The sequence below is a fragment of the Loxodonta africana genome, chromosome 6 (assembly GCF_030014295.1).
Source record: "Loxodonta africana isolate mLoxAfr1 chromosome 6, mLoxAfr1.hap2, whole genome shotgun sequence".
Classification (NCBI taxonomy): Eukaryota; Metazoa; Chordata; class Mammalia; order Proboscidea; family Elephantidae; genus Loxodonta; species Loxodonta africana.
In genome coordinates, this window is record NC_087347.1 from 81,078,370 (window position 1) to 81,095,383 (window position 17,014).

The 17,014-nt window shown below is 37.1% G+C and overlaps 1 protein-coding gene across 2 annotated transcripts in view; it reads left to right on the top strand.

The window, feature by feature from the left end:
• GALNT3 (polypeptide N-acetylgalactosaminyltransferase 3) overlaps nt 1-16,368 on the top strand; it is a 63,515-nt gene extending 47,147 nt beyond the window's left edge. For both annotated transcript variants that reach the window (XM_023542876.2, XM_003405819.4), the window contains one exon: nt 893-16,368. In XM_023542876.2, coding sequence (XP_023398644.2) covers nt 893-1,015 — 123 coding nt within the window. In that variant the 3' untranslated portion in view covers nt 1,016-16,368. The remainder of the gene's footprint in view (nt 1-892) is intronic.
• Nucleotides 16,369-17,014: the final 646 nt, after the last annotated feature.

The following is a 17,014-nucleotide window of genomic DNA, read 5'->3' on the forward strand; positions in this document are numbered from 1 at the left end:
CTTATCATATAGGTCACTATGGGTCAGAATTGAGCCTGACTGCACCCTAGAACAACAATTGCTGATCTCAGAAAATGCTTGAAATATAGTACATTAATACCATCCAACAGAATTTCTCTGCCTTTGTTAACTTTGTTATTATATATGTCTACTCGTGTGTGTGTGTGTGTGTGTGTGTGTGTGTGATATAAAACATCTATGAGTTAAATACACTGTAGATAAAAGTAATTGTAAAGTTGCTTGGTTGAAGTTAGGTTTATTCAGATTGACACTTCTGTGAATTACTATTACTATTTTGAATTATTATTTTGAGGGTTTCTAACATGCTTCTTGCAATGATTGCTTTTTTTTGTTCTTGGCAGAAAGAAAAAATCATTTTTTAATCACCTAAAATAATTAATTCTTTCCTTCCCTGTTTTAGTACTTTTTTTATGAATCTAGAATTAAAAGAAAATGCATGAAAAATCTCTGTTTTTAAACACACATTTTAGTACCACATTGGAGCAAAGCAGTTTTTACCTGAAAATTGTTTTGTATAACTAGAATACTGTAATGACTAGCTTTTATGATTTCTTAAAAATAATTTTCCACTTCTAGATATATTGATGGAATACTTCTTGTTTGAAAAGTTTATTCAGAGCTTGCTCTGTCTACCTCTCTTCATTTATGTAGTACCTTGAGTGAATTGAATGGTAATGGCATAAATCATGTTGTTTAAACCAGAAACCAAGATTCTCTCATAGTTGATGTTAGAGAGATTTAAAGTTAAGAATGATGTACATGTGGTATGCAAGTCACCCTTTAGTTTCAATAAAACCATAAAGTAGTTATGTTTATTCGTTAACTATGAGTCTTGAAACTTAATGTCTTTTGTTTTTTCCTTTTATTCTAGGATCAACTTCTATATAATTCGTTCTTAAAAATGTGCCTTTCAGCAAATGGAGAGCATCCAAGCTTAGTGTCATGCAATCCATCAGACTCATTCCAAAAATGGATTTTTAGCCAAAATGATTAAGTGTTCCTTAAAATTAAGGAGTTGAAAATGGAGATATTCTTTCTCATAAAACTGTGACTAGGCATACACTGTAGATTTTGAAAATTATGCAAAAGCAGCTAATCGTAACTTATTCCAAGTGCATTTTTCTTATTTATATCTTAAAACGTCTACATAGCACTGCTACAGAAATCCTTTAAGTTTCTGTTTCAAAGCACAATAATTAGTAATACCAAAGACGATTCTGAAATGTCCAGGTGTAGGGGAAGAGGTGTTTACAGTAGGAAGAAAATCATTTGCTGAGTGAAGTGATGTTTGTGTGTTTTGTATACTTAAGAATATACATACCTATATTCACACACTCACAATTTAAAATATTTCCTCTACTTTTTTGGGGAAGGGAGAAAGATTTGATACTGTATTTTTTTAATTACATAGACATAGATTAATAAAGGTCAAACATTGACCTTTGTGCACAATCCAGGAAATTTTTATAGATCTAGAATTTATTATTTAAAAATTTATTTTTGCCTTTTATTTAACTCGTCTGTCAAGTGTTTCCTTAAACATGAAATTAAATGAATAAGAAGAGGAATATTTTTAACTCTTCAATTTCTTGGCAAATTTAAAATATTTTTTAGTCTGAAGCCCACTCCACTTGAAGCACTTAAGTCTTCCTTAAATGACTTTTCTTAAATAGCTGTACAGTGTGTTTTCCAAAAGCAATTCTTTTTTTAAAGAAAGAACCTTCATAAATTACTATCTGTTTAAAAGGTGTTTTTCTTTCCTTCTGTTAGTCTTTTCTTACCATAATTCACTAATCTTGAATGTTTGTGGAATTAAATTTCAAATGTAGAATATTTGACTCCTTTTAAAGCTAAATTTTATGTTATTGATTCAATTATAAATGGTCTTTGTAATTTTTCATCAAAAAAGCGTTATTTTCATCTACTTAGAAATACAATTTAAAAAACCCTAGATGCTATTCTAATCATTTGCTAAAGTTTTTTTTTTTTCTCTTTTAGAGAAAATACATGTTGATAACTGGTGAAGGAAACATGAATTTTATATGATGAATTTCTAAATACCTATTATTCGTAGAGCCATCAGATATTTCTTAAGAAAAATATTCGATAGTAATGGCCTTAAAAATGAGGAATGGAGAAGATTCTATATTAGATATTTAAAAGATTTTGTACTAATTTCTGGTAACATTCTTTGGACATCAGCTAGAGTAACTTAAAAACAAGTATGATGCTTACTTAGGCGCTCCAACAGTCTTTTCGTTTTGATCAGTTTATATAAAGATTTCTTAGATTCTCATTCCCGAAGTAGAAATATGATTGGCTTTATATTTTAAGCCTAGCAGACCCTCGATTATACAAAAGAAAGCATTTTTTTTTTGCAGTCGTCCAGCTTCATCTTCTCATTGTTTGTAACTTTGGACTTGAATTTTAAAACCTACATTCTTTAATTGATTTTTATGCCAACTTCTATTTCAGTTCAAATAACACTGTGTACCCAACTTTATGTCAGAAGTAAGGCATTGCCCTTGAACATGTGTCTCATGGGGTAGAAAGAAAGACAAATAATTTTGAAATAATATATATAACATAACTAATATTATGTTATGTTTTATGATACAGATGACAACTCACATTCATACTGATATCTCACTAATAAGTAAAGATATTCTTTATTACTATAACTAATAATATATATTATGAAATATGCACTAATGCCCATTTATATGTACAATTTTCTGTTTTCTCAATTTGTTACTCTAGACGTGAACATCCAGGAGTAAATATTGCTCTCACAACTTCTTATATATCTTAAAAAAAAAAAAATTCCTCAAAGATATTTTATAAATGAACTTAAGTAAAGCATGTTTAAAAACAAAGTAAACCTGAGTACCCTCTGTGTATCAGTCACGCGTTGTCATGTCATGATCCATCCAAAATCTGTCTCGATTAGGTTGATTTTATCATGGCTGAATTAAATACATTCAAAGGGAATGTTGTTTTTCCATGATCTGGGAGCCTTAGGCTGTTGCTCAAGGGTCCTACAAATAATTTCATTAGGGATTGGCTGTTTGGGGGTGAATAGTGTCTTTTAAAAGTCTGAGACTTGGAGCACTGCTAACAGATAATTATGGAGCCTGACTTCCACCCACCTGAGAGATCTGCCTGCACTCAAGTGTGAAATTCTGGAGCTCTTGCTCTATTTGGAAGGAGCCCTGGTGGCGCAGGGGTTAGCACTTGGCTGCTGACCGGAAGGTCAGCAGTTTGAACCTCCCAGCCACTCTGCGGGAAGAAGATACAGCAGTCTGCTTCCATAAAGATTTACTTACAGCCTTAGAAACCCTGTGGGGCAGTTCTACTCTGTCCTACAAGGTTGCTATGAGTCAGAGTCCACTCGATGGCAAGGGGTTTTGCTCATCTGCTGTGACAAATGGTCTAGTTATTGCACAAGGACTGGCATGTCACGTGCATTCTAGAGGACCAAGTCTCAAGGACTTCTGGTTGGTAAGCTACATTGCCAGACACTCTAGGGTCAACCTCATGGGCAGGCTCATTGAAGACTGAGATGTGATCACACAGTTAACCACAGGAGAAAATAAGCAACACGCTAAAATTGACTACTGCTGCAGCCAGTGATGACGAGCATTCATTAAGTCTCTAGCTTGCCAGAGAATTGGCCTTACTGTTGATATACAATTCAATTAAATACTACATAAATATCAAAATATAAGTACAAAAGATAAGGTGCTTCTATTTTGAGAAAATCTTCAATGCTTAGGAAAGACTAGAAAGAAGTCAAACTTCTAGGATTTCTGCACTCAGTTGCTTCACGATTCATTTTAAAGAAAGCAAAATTTAAAATCGTAATACATTTTTGTGTGATTTGTGCAGCAAAGTTGCTGCAGAACTCTCATTAGCCAATTTACCTGAAAAGAAAAGGCCTTGGCCCCAAACAGAATGTTTGTGAAGGCATTAGTATACTATTAGTATGTTTTAAGTTAAAATATTTTATATGTATCCTTTTTATGGCTATTTTAATGACTTTTTTTTTTTTTTTCAAATCATCAGCCCAATTGCATTGGAGAAATGGGTTTCTTCTGTACACAAAAAATAGTCATGATTGCTCTCTAGCTTTGGACAATAGGAAATATCTTTCATGTTTTCGGGATTGTACTAGGCACCAGGGACTAATGATATTCAAAATAGTCCTAATTTTCAAGAATTTACAGTCTAGTAATGCAGTCACCAATGAGTATCATAATCATGCTATTGGGGATAAATAGCTCCATGAAGGAGGCAATACATTTAGCTTCTGGCGACTCCATTCTGAGAGTTATCAGAGAGCTCAGAGGCCCCATATTTCAGAGAAAAATGACTAGAGGAATGCTTCTTAAAATTTATTGTACACACCTGGGGATCTTATTAAAATCCAGGTTCCTATTCACTATGCTTGGACAAAAAAGAAGAGCAAATAAAAAGGGATACTGCTTGGACTGATGAAGATCACGGACCAAGAACTGTAAAGTATGACTAACTCCACTCCTTGAAAACCCTATGGGGCAGATCTACTCTGTCCTATAGCTTTGCTGTAAGTCAGAATTGACTTGATGGCAAATGGGTTTTTATAGTACTAGAATAATGGAATCAAAAAATGAAAGTACTAATTCGCATAGCAAATAGTAAATCTATGAAAGTCATTATTCCAAAGAATTAAAGTAGGTGGAAATTTTAAATGCATGTAAAATAGACATAGCAAAATTGATGGCTGACAAATTCGCAATTGAAAGGGAAGGTAGAATGTTTGGGCATGTCTCTAAGCTTTTAGAGTGACACAGAAAATGACAGCATCTCCTAAAACATATCCCTTGAGTATTATGTCAGTACCAGTATGCTCCCTGGAATATTAGCTATGGGAGTATGTTTTTACTTAACAATTTTTTAGTTTTAAGGTATTCCTTTAGAATCTTAGCCATCCACTGTGTAAATTATAGTGGGAGAAGTCTAGTTTTTTTCCAGTCGGTCTTTTGAAAATGTCTCTCATTTTAAAACATAACAGTAAATAGGAGATTACTTTTCTTTGAAAACACAGGTGGAATTCATGGTGTTTCGAGTTACTTTCAATAACATTAAAAAAATGAAAAAGACCAAATAACTTCTACTTATCTGTAAAAACCTTGTTAACTGGGAAGAGCATTATTTCTGTTATTCTGTGTTATTCTGTGTTAGGGTGCATTTATTATTTTATTTTCCATCATCGTTCTTCTTACTAGCAATAGAAATTAAATTTGGCTGATTTAAGTGGAAAAGGAATTTGTTGAAAGGATATTGAATAGTTTGCAGAATATTTGAAACAGTGGAGAAAAGGCTAGTAGAAATGGCAGGATAAAGCAAGGGATTCAACTTTGTAGCTGAAATTATGCTGTAGAACTCTTCTGGTGAGGATACCGTTTCTACCACAAGCAAACACCAGATGAATGGCCTGTACTTTCATTTCACCGGAATCTGCATTGCCCACTGCTGACAGTGGCTACTGGATGCCCCGCTGTTACAGCTGTCACTAGCTCCTCGGAGTTATTGCCACTGTTGCTGCCAGGATGAATTGTCCACTGCCTGCCCTTTTCTCTCTAGCCCCCAAGTCGATAGCTAGGCTGGCTGCAGGTTGACTAAACCTGTTCCTGAGCCCCTCCCCTCAAGGCAGTGGAGCTTTGAGGCTTCTGCAGTGGACGCTGGACATTTCACAGGCATGGGAAGGGAGTTCTATAGGGTCACTATGAGTCAGAAGCTACTCAAGGGCAGCAGGTTTTTGGGGGGTTTTGGGGAAGAGTTCAGGGACCAGGCAGCTAAAAAAAAAAATGTCAACTTTAGTACAAATTCTATAAAATATAAAAAAGTTGCTATTCTTTCCTCACTATCTTTCCACTTAAACTGTAAAGCAAACATATTAAAATGACTGCATATATAATAGGTACAAAAATGCTGCCCACTTAATCATATTGTGAGTACATTCTCTTTTTTTTTTTTTTGGCCTCTTAATTAGATCAAACGTAATATATTTCTTAGTTCTGTACTCTGTGGCATTAGATATTATACTCATAATTTGTTACCTCCCAGCAGCAATTTCTATTTTATTTTTTAAAGTTACTATTTTTCGAGGCGTAGTTTGCATGCAACAAAGTGCACAGATCTTAAGGGTTCAGTTTGATGAGTTTTGACTTGTGTATAACCTCATAATCACCATCCAAAATGTGGTGTAGGATATTTGCATTACACCAGAAAGTTCCCTCGTGCCTTCAACCCAGGAAACAACTACTTTCTGATTTCGATCAGAGCGCGTTGATTTTGATCTTTCATTTTATATACATGAAATCAGACATTGTACTTTTGTGTCTGTTTTTTTGTTTATCATGGTGTTCTTGAGATTCGTCCATGAGATTTTGTGTGCCTGTAGACTTCCGTTTTAATTGCTGAGTAGTATTCCATGTATGGATATACCACAGTTTCTTTATCCTTTGACTGATGGGCATTTTGAGTTGTTTCAAGTTTCAGCTATTTTGAACAAAGGTGCTATGAATATTCACGTAAAAGTCTTCTTGTGAACATATGTTTGCACTTCTTTCAGGTAGATACCTAGGAACGGACCTGATGAGTGTTTACCTTTATAAGATATGGCCAAGTAGTTTTTAAAAGAGGTTTAATATTTTACATTCCTGACAGCAATATCTGAGAGTTGCCTGTAGCTCCACATCCTTGCCAACATTTGGTATTTTCAGTCTTTTTCATTTTAGACATTTTAGTGGATGTGCAATGGTACCATATTGTCTTTTGAATTGTCCTTTCTCTGATAAGTAATGATGCTGAGCACCTTTTCATGTGCTTATTGGACAGTCATGAACTTTCTTTTGTAATGTGTTTAAGTCTTTTGCACATTTTTTGGGTAGATTTAGTTTTATTATTGATTTGTAGAAGATCTTTATGTATTCAGAATACAGTTCTTTGTTAGATATATATGTTGTAAATATTTTGTTCCAGTCTGAAATATGCATGTTTCTTTTCTTCATGGTGTCTAATAATGTGCAGGCATTCTTATTTTTGAAGAAATATAAATTTATCAAGTTTTATGTTTAGTGCTCTTTATGTTCTAAGAAATCTTCGCCTACCCCAAGTCTGTGAAAACATATTTCTATGTTTCTTCTAGAAACTTTATATTTCTAGCTTTTATTTTAGGTCGATAATTCATCTTCAAATAATTTTTGTATCTGGAGTGAGCTAGAAGATTGAGATTTATTTATTTTTTCATAAAGATATCCAGCACCATTTGACAACTTTCTTTCCCCCCAAATTACATTGGTGCCTTGGTTGAAAATCATTTGACTCTATGTATGTGCGTGTCTCTTTCTGGGCTCAATTCTGTTTTATTGATCTACAGTCTCCTTATGGCAATACCACAATGTCTTGATTATAACATAGTTTAGTATTTTTCTGTCCCAGACAGGTTATGGGTTAATTTGTGTCCCTCCAAAAGATAACTCCTGGTACCTGTGAATATGACCCATTTGCAGAAGTAATTAGTTAACATAAGGTCTATAGTGAGTTCAAGGGAATTAATGGCTGATCAAGGAAAAAGATGGGACCACAGATAACAATGCAGAACAAAAAGCTATTTATTATGGCAGAAGCACAGAAACCCTTGATAGCTGCATGCAGGGGGTGGTTCCCCCCACAGCATGCGATCTTTCTGAGGCAAGAGGTGCAGGGAGCCACCAGAAGGAGAAAAAAGCATGAAAGAAAGAAAAGGAGAAGGGGAGAGGAGTTTAGATGTCTCTGCCTGATGTCCTCCTGCGACAAGGTGAGGAGGCTGGCTCAGAGAGCTCCAAAGGACAGCAGCATCCTAAAGCACTTATAACCACAGGGTTTTATCTTATCTAGGGGTAAAAAAAAAAAAAATTTTTTTTTTTTTAGGGGTAGCAGATGTCAGGTGCAGTTTCACTGGGTATGAAAAGTGGCCAGGTTCTAAATGACTAAAAATCTGCTTATTTGGCCTATTTTTAAGACAACTGGATATATACAAATTTGAGTTTGGCGCCGGCAGGCTTTTTGGGCCAGTGGGCCTAAGCTTGCTAGTGAAGATGTAAACACCTTGAGGCCAATACACAGGCCATTTTGACTCATACAACATGGTCACATAGAGGTTATACTGGAGTTGGGTGAGTTCTAATGCAATATGAGTGGTTTCCTTATAGTAAAAGAAGAGCCATAGAGACAGAAAGATACAGATGGAAGATGGCCATATGAATATGGAGGCAGGGATTAGAGTTACGCAGCTATAAGCTAAGGAATACCTGGGGCTACTAGAAGCTGGAAGAGACAAGGAAGGATCTTTCCCTAGAGACTTCAAAGGGAACATGACCCTGCCAATACCTGCATTACAGACTTCCAGCCTTCAGAACTGTAGGGGAATAAATTTCTCTTGTTTACATCACCCAGTTTGTGGTACTTTGTTTTATTTATACATCTATATTTATATATATATGTGTATCATCTGTATCTATATATACATCTTTACCTATCATCTCTGTCTCTTTCAGTGGTAATCCAATACCTTAGCCTCCATTTCCATCTTTATAAATCCCTTCTCTGAAGTGAGAAACCTGACTCCCATTATCTTCAATATATTTACTCATTTGTTCAATCTCCCTGTATGCAACCAAACCCGTGACTGCCATCTGGCTTCTTGGTCCCTGGCCATGCCATTTCCTCCTCATCCTAAGCCCCAGCCATCTCCAAGGGAAGAAATGGAAGAGAAGAAAAAATCAGCAAGAAGAAGAGAAAGAGAAAGAAGAAACACCTCCTACTGCTTTTCTTAAACAAACCGAAAAAACCCCCAAAAAACTCCCTAAACCAGAGGAAGAAAAAAATGCTTTTGAAACCATGAGAGACCGAGTGTTTTTGACCACATTTTATCTGTTTCACTGTAGTTGAGAATAGAAATATAGTGACTGCATTTCAAAAGCAGAAATCATAAGAGGAATTTTGATAACTTTGTAAAGATTCTGTATACAACAAAAATGGGAAAACATTTGTAAAATGTGCATCAGTTTCCTATTGTTGCTGTAATGAATCACCAAAAATTTAGTTTTACCACGAATTTAAATAACACAAATTTATTATTTTATAGTTATGGAGGTCAGAAGTCTGAAATGGGTCTCACTGAGCTAAAATTGGAATCCCTGGGTGGTACAGAAAGTTGAGGACTCAGTTAGCAACTGAGAGGTTGGTGGTTCAAACTCACCCAGAGATGCCTCGGAAAAAAGTTCTAGCAGTCTCTTCAAGATCTATCCTGAAGTACAACGCTGTCAGCGACAAATCATATCCATATGCCTACAAGGAAGACCAGTTATTAAAATTTACATCCCAACCATTAACGCCAAGGTAAAGAAATTGAAGGTTTTTACCAATTTCTGCAGTCTGAAATTGAACAAACATGCAATAAAGATTTATTGCTAGGTGGAAACAAAGAAAAAGTATCAGTAGTTGGAAAATATGGCCTTGGTGATAGTCAAGGGAGATTGCATGATAGAGTTTTACAAGACCAACAACTTCTTCATTGCAGATACATTTTCAGTAACATGCACGGCAACTATACATGTGGACCTCACTGGATGGAATACACAGAAATCAATTTGACTACATCTGCGGAAAGAGATGATGGAGATGCTCAGTATCATCAGTCAGAACAAGGCCAGGTGCCAACTGCAGAACAGACCATCAATTGCTCATATGCAAGTTTAAGCTGAAGCTAAAGAAAATAAAAACAAGTCCATGACTGCCAAAGTACAACCTTGACTATATTCCACCTGAATTTTGAGACCATCTCTGGAATAGATTTGACACATTGAACACTAATGACCAAAGATCAGGTGAGTTGTAAGATGACATCAAGGACATCATACATAAAGAAAGCAAAAGGTCGTTAAAAAGACAGGCAAGAAAGAAAAGACCAAAATGGATGTCGGAAGAAACTCTGAAACTTGCTCCTGAACGTAGAGTAGCTAAAGCGAATGGTCTGAGACTAGAAGGACCCCAGAGGTCATGGTCCCCAGAGGTCATGGTCCCCAGGCCTTCTGTTAGCCCAAGACAGGAACCATTCCCAAAGCCAGCTCTTCAGACAGGGATTAGACTGGATTATGGGATACAAAATGATACTGGTGAAGAGTGAGTTTCCTGGATCAAGTAGACACGTGAGACTATGTGGGCAGCTCCTGTCTGGAGGGCAGATGGGAGGGCGGAGGGGGTCAGAAGCTGGCTGACTGGACACGAAAATAAAGAGCAGAGGGAAGGAGTGTGCTGTCTCATTAGGGGGAGAGCAACTAGGAGTATATAGCAAGGTATGTATAAATTTTTGTGTGAGAGACTGACTTGACTTTTAAACTTTCACTTAAAACACAATAAAAATTAAAAAAAAAAAGAAATGAATTAAAAGGACTGAACAGAAGATTTCAAAGGGCAGCTCTAGAAGACAAAGTATTATAATGAAAGGTGCAAAGACCTGGAGTTAGAAACTCAAAAGGGAAGAATATGCTTGGCATTTCTCAAGCTGAAAGAACCGAAGAAAAAAGTCAAGACATGAGTTACAATGTTGAAGATTCTGTGGGTAAAATGTTGAATGATGCAGGAAATAGCAAAAGAAGATGCAAGGAATCAGGGACAGATTACCGAATGAACAAGGTATGCACGGGTTTACTTGTGCTTACTTACTAATCTGTAGTGCACGATTTCAACTGTTGTTCACCACATCAAAGATGTGAAATCATGTACTGCAGATTAGTAAGTAAGTACAAGTAAGCCAGTCTGTAAGCTTGTGTGTGCCTTGCTTACCGGCTGATCTGCCCCTAGAAGGAATACACAGAGTCACTATTCCAAAAAGAATTGGTCTACGTTCAACCATTTCAGGAGGTAGCATAGGATCATGAACTGATGGTACCTAAGGAAGAGGTCCAAGCTGCACTGAAGGCACTGGTGAAAAACAAGGCTCCAGGAATTGACGATGTTGAGATGTTTCAACAAATGCATGCAACACTGAAGTGCTCACTAGTCTATACCAAGAAATTTCAAAGATAGCTACTTGGCCAACCAATGAGAAAAGATCTATATATGTGCCCATTCCAAAGAAAGGTGATCCAGCAGAATGCATAAATTATCAAACAGTATCATTAATATCACATGCAAGTAAAATTTTGCCCAAGACAATTAAAAACAGGTTGCAGCAGTACGGCAGCAGGGAGCTGCCAGAGATTCGAGTGGGTTTCAGAAGAGGTTGTGGAACCAGTGGTATCATTGGTGATGTCAGATTGATATTGGCTGAAAGCAGAGAATACCGGAAAGATGTTTACCTGTGTTTTATTGACTATGCAAAGGCATTTGACTGTGTGGATCATAATAAATTATGGATAACATTGAAGGAAAGGGCAGGAAAGATGAATGAATGGAAATGGGGAACTCAGGGAGGACATGGGTAGAGTGCTATCACTGAGGGGATCGCAATGAACGTATCAAAACAAGATGTGTATAAATTGTTGAATGGAAACTAATTTGCTCTGTAAACTTTCACCCAAATCACAATAAAATGTAAAAAAACAACAACAAATTATGGATAACGTTGAGAAGAATGGGAATTCCAGAACACTTAGATGTGCTATAGGGTCATTATGAGGAGGAATTGACTTGATGGTAACAGGTCTTTTTTTTTTTTTTTAATTGTGCTCATGAGAAACCTGTATACAGAACAAGAGGCAGTCATTTGAACTGTACAAGGGGATATGCATGGTTTAAAATCAGGAAAGGTGTGCCTCAGGGTTGGATCCTTTCACCATACTTAAATCTGTATGCTGAGCAAATAATCAGCAAAGCTGGACTATATGAAGAAGAATGAGGCATCAGAATTGGAGGAAGACTCACTGACAATCTTTGATGTGCAGATGGCACAACCTTACTTGCTGAAAGTGAAGAGGACTTGAAGCACTTACTGATGAAGATCAAAGACTATAGCCTTCGGTGTGGATTACGCCTCAACATAAAGAAAACAAAAATCCTCACAACGATAAGCAACATCATGACAAATGGAGAAAAGATTGAAGTTGTCAAGGATTTCATTTTTCTTGGATCCACAATCAACATCCATGGAAGCAGCAGTCAAGAAATCAAACGATGTATTGCACTGGGCAAATCTGCTGCAAAAGATCTCTCAAAAGTGTTAAAAAGCAAAAATGTCACTTTAAGGACTAAGGTGCTCCTGACCCAATCCATTGCATTTTTAATTACCTCATATGAATGCAATAGCTGGACAATGGATAAGGAAGACCAAAGAAGAATTGATACCTTTGAATTATGGTGTTGGCTAAGAATATTGAATATGTTATGGACTGCCAAAAGAATGAACACATCTGCCTTGGAAGAAGTACAGCCAGAATGCTTCTTAGAGGAAATGATGGTGAGACTTTGTCTCATGTACTTTGGACATGTTATTAGGAGGGACCAGTCCCTGGGGAAGGACATCATGCTTGGTAAAGCAGAGTGTCAGTGAAAAAGAGGAAGACTCTAATGAGATGGATTGACACAGCGGCTGCAGAGATGGGCTCAAACATAACAACAATTGTGAGGATGGCGTAGGACCTAGCACAGTTTCATTCTATTGTACATAGGGTCACTCTGAGTTGGCACCTAATAACAACAACAACACTTCAGAAAGATTACAGCCATTGAAAACCCTATGGAGCACAGTTCTATTCTGAGACACATGGGGTCACCATAAATCAGAACTGACTCAATGGCAATTAATTTGGGGCAAAAATCAAGGTTTCAGCAGGCCAAAGCTCCTTCTAGAGGCTCTAGGGGAGAATCCATTTACTTTTCTTTTTCAGCTACTAGAGGCACCTGCATTCCTTAGCTAACAGTCATATTCCCTCATTTCCAAAGCCAGCAGTGCAGCATCTTCAAATCTCCCTCTGACTCTGACCACTTGCTGCCTCCCCCTTCCACGTTTATGGACTATTAGAACTACATTGGGCCCACTCAGATAATCCAGGATGATCTATTTTAGACTCAGCTGATTAGAAAGCTTCATCTCATCTGCAACCTTAAGACCCTTTAGCCATGTAACACAATATATTCATAGGCTCTAGGAATTAGTATTTGGACATCTTTGAGGACCACTGTTTTGCCTACCAGATAAGAGACAGACAAAAGGTTAACATCTGTAATCATATAATTTACAAAGCAACAAGAATAATAACAAATTAACAGAAAAATAAGAATATTCACATGTAATTAATGAAAGAAAAAAGTAAAAATGGCTAGAAAAACATTTGGAAGTTTTAATGACAATAAAGTAATGCAAATTAGAAAAAAATAGAATACAAGTTTTCACTAAACAAATTGGCAGTTTTGGGGTTTGTTTTTTAACTGTAGTTTTTAGCTATTCTCGTTCCTGATGGAAACAGAAATTTGTATAACCTTTCTGGATGGCAGTTAATAATGTGTATTAATGGCCTTAAAATTATGTAAACCATTTGACCCAACAATTTCATTTGTATAAATTTACCCTGGAAATAAAGAAGAATATTTGCAACATTTTAACATCAGAGTTTTGTTTAAAATAGTGAGAGATTGGAAAGATCTAAATGCTTATTGAAAGTAAGAAGATTGATTTAATAAATTTTGATAGATCTATTAAAATTTAAGTGCAAATTTTTACATACAAAACATAAAGTATAAAAATAATGAAAAATACTCCTGTCTTTGAAGACATGAATAAACCCTTCACAAATCAGCTTCCTCTTCTCCCAAAAAATCCCTACCCTTCTGAATTCGTGTTTATTTTCCTTTGTTTTTCATTATGATTTTACTATTTATGTATACATCTATATACAGACATTAAACGTTATGGTTTTAGAAGTTGTATTGATTGAGATAAGACATTCAGGATACATTAAACGGGAAAAATCTGGTTAAAAACAGCATATACAGTATGATTCCATTTTTGCGAGTACTCTGTGTGTGTGTGTGTGTGTGTGTGTGTGTGTATTTAGGGTGTTGGCAGTGCCATGTTCTCTTGAAAGATCCTTGTCTCTCTCAGCTTCTGGTAGCCCCAGGCATTCGTTGGTTTGTAGATGTGTCTTTACAGGGCTGCCTTCTGTTAGTCTGTCTCTTTGTGTCTCCTCTCCTCTATTATAAAGATATCACCTGGCTGGGGTTAGGGCCCACCCTACTTTGGTATGACCTCATGTTAACTGATAACTCCATCAAAGACCCTATTTTCCAAACAAGTTCACATTCACAGGTACACGGATTAGGGTTTCAATATATGTTTTTTAGGTGGGGCACGGGGACAATTCAATCCATAACATGGGTCGCGGCAAACTTAGAAGCAGAGAAGCCAGAGCTGCTCCTCTACTTGATCATATTGCTGTCAGAACTCCTGCTCCAGAGCCACTCACCACAGACCGGCCAGATGCCCTGACTGTGGGGCTCCCACCTTCCGGGTCTAGTTCCCTCTGACTTCCCTATAAATGACTTTTGTGAACTCCCAGGGAAGCAGAAGCCATACTATGTTGGAGAACCTCTGTTCAGCTCCTGAGAAACCTCATCTATTAATGGTAATAGCCACGTTTTTCTTACACAGGTAGGTTTTTGATTGCTACTTTTAGTTTTTAAAACCAAATGTTATATTACTAGGGATAAATCATAAGTAGTAAAGCTATAAAGAATATCAAAATTTGGAATTAACACAAAAGACAGTGATTAACACGTAAGTGGGGCTAATGGTTACCTCTGAGTGTGGAAGTACAGGGATCTGATTGGGAAGGGACACATAAGGACTCTCTAAGGCTACATTGGAGCCTTGGTGGTGCAGCTGTTAAGCTTTCGGCTGCTAACCGAAGGTCAGCAGTTGGAATCCAACAACTGGTCCTTGGAAACCCTATGGGGCAGTTCTACCCTGTCCTAAAGAGTTGCTATGAGGCAGAATCGATAGCAATAGGTTTGTTTTTGGTTAAGGCTACATTCTGTTTCTTAAGATGGGTGCACAGATGTTCGTTTTATTACTATTCTTTTAAAGTGAACAGGAGCCCTGGTGGCACAATGATTAAGCGCTCAGCTGCTGTCCAAAAGGTTGGCAGAGGCTCTAGTTCTGTGGGAGAAGGATGTGGCTCTCTGCTCCCGAAAAGATTATAGCGCAGAAAACACTATGGGGCAGTTCTACTCTGTCACATGGGTTGCTATGAGTTGGAATCACCTGGATGGCACACAATAACAACAACAAAGTGAACATTTATATTTCATATAGTTTTCTGTGTATATGATGCACTTCATAATTAAGAGAAAATAGGAGTTAGGGGAAGAAAACAGGAAGAACATGTCATGCTGAGAGAAGAAATCTTATCTGGGGAGCTGAAGGCAGATTGGTGGGTGACTCAGTTACAAGTACCCCAGGAGGAGCGGGGAGTGAATAAACAGGTAAAACTGGAAGAAGGAAGTGCATACACATTGCAAAAATGGTTTGCTTTGATTGCCTTTACTTTATTCTTATTTTCTCATAAGTGGCCTCGTCTCTACATTTATTATAAAGCACTGATGATAAGTATCTGTTTATTCGTAGATGTGGCTTTGTTAAGCAAAATGTTTTGTGAATTAGACGCAGAACTCACAGTGAGTTAGGAGGGCCTACAGGATATGAAGGCTATACAGTCAAAGCAACAAACATTGAACAAATGCAGCCATAAAAGGCTTTGTGTTACGTTCCAACCAGAGAGCAAATGCATTTAATGGAGTGATAAGGGAACCATGGGAATTGTGTGTTTATATGGAGTTAAAAGGGAGTTGCTACTGTTTTAGTGAGGAAAGACCTTGCGGAAGAGGCCAGATTGCTGGAGCCATTTGATAAAAGCAAGAGAGTTTGAACTGGTAGGAAGAAAGTGTTTCAGGCTTTGAATTATTTGTGATCATGCTGCTATTTTGACTTTTATGGAGCAGGAACTGCCTGCATGGTGATCTCCTCCTGCCTGCAATGGATGATTGTCCAGGAATGCTCCACTGTGGCTTCCACCTCCTCTCGGGCAGTCATTTTCCCAAACCACAAAACCCAAATGAATGTGTTTTTCTTCTGAATGGGCATGGCCTTAAATATGAAACCAAAAATTTTGGTTTGAGAAGAGTCAACATTTTGATGGCATTTTTATTTCTGGTCTTTCTTTATTTTTCAAGTGCAGCAGCAAAGATAGACTACCCTTCTCCATCTGTCCTTACCTCTTTCCCCAGTAGTCCTAAAAGTGAACACTATGATACTCATCTTGTTCACTGCTCATTCATGTCTGCTTGTTGCTTATTTTTAGATGTTTCCCTCAACAGTGGAAACATGCCTGCTCTTTGGCATTAAAATTCACTTTGTAATATGAGAAGAGATAAAGTTACCAGAGGTCTCATGAGTTAACGTTCAGTAAAGATTTCGGTACCCTCTCACCTAACTCCATTTTCTAGTTCCTTTTTATATGTTCTTGTTCTTTTTCTAGGTCCCTGGGTGGTGTAAAATGGTTTGTGCTTAACTACCAACCAAAATGTTGGTGGTTCAAGCCCATCCAGCGACACTAAGGAAGAAAATTCTGGTGATCCGCTTCCATAAAGACTACAGCCAAGAAGCCCCTACGGAGCAGTTATGCTCTGTAACACGTGGGGTTGCCAGGAGTCAGCATCGACTTAATGGCAGTGGGTTTGATTTTGGTTTCTGTCCTTTTTCATTGTCCTTCCTCTTCCCCCTCACCCCAAGATCATGTTGTTTTTCCACCCTCACAAGCAAAAGTCTCTACATTTGGGAAGACTTCGATAAATTCTTCCAAAAGAAGGACATACTGAACCATAATGTTCATCACAGGAAGAAATATTTACCTGAACTATCCAGAGGATGAAGGATGTAGTAATAAGAGCATGCAGCTAGAAAATGTAGGAA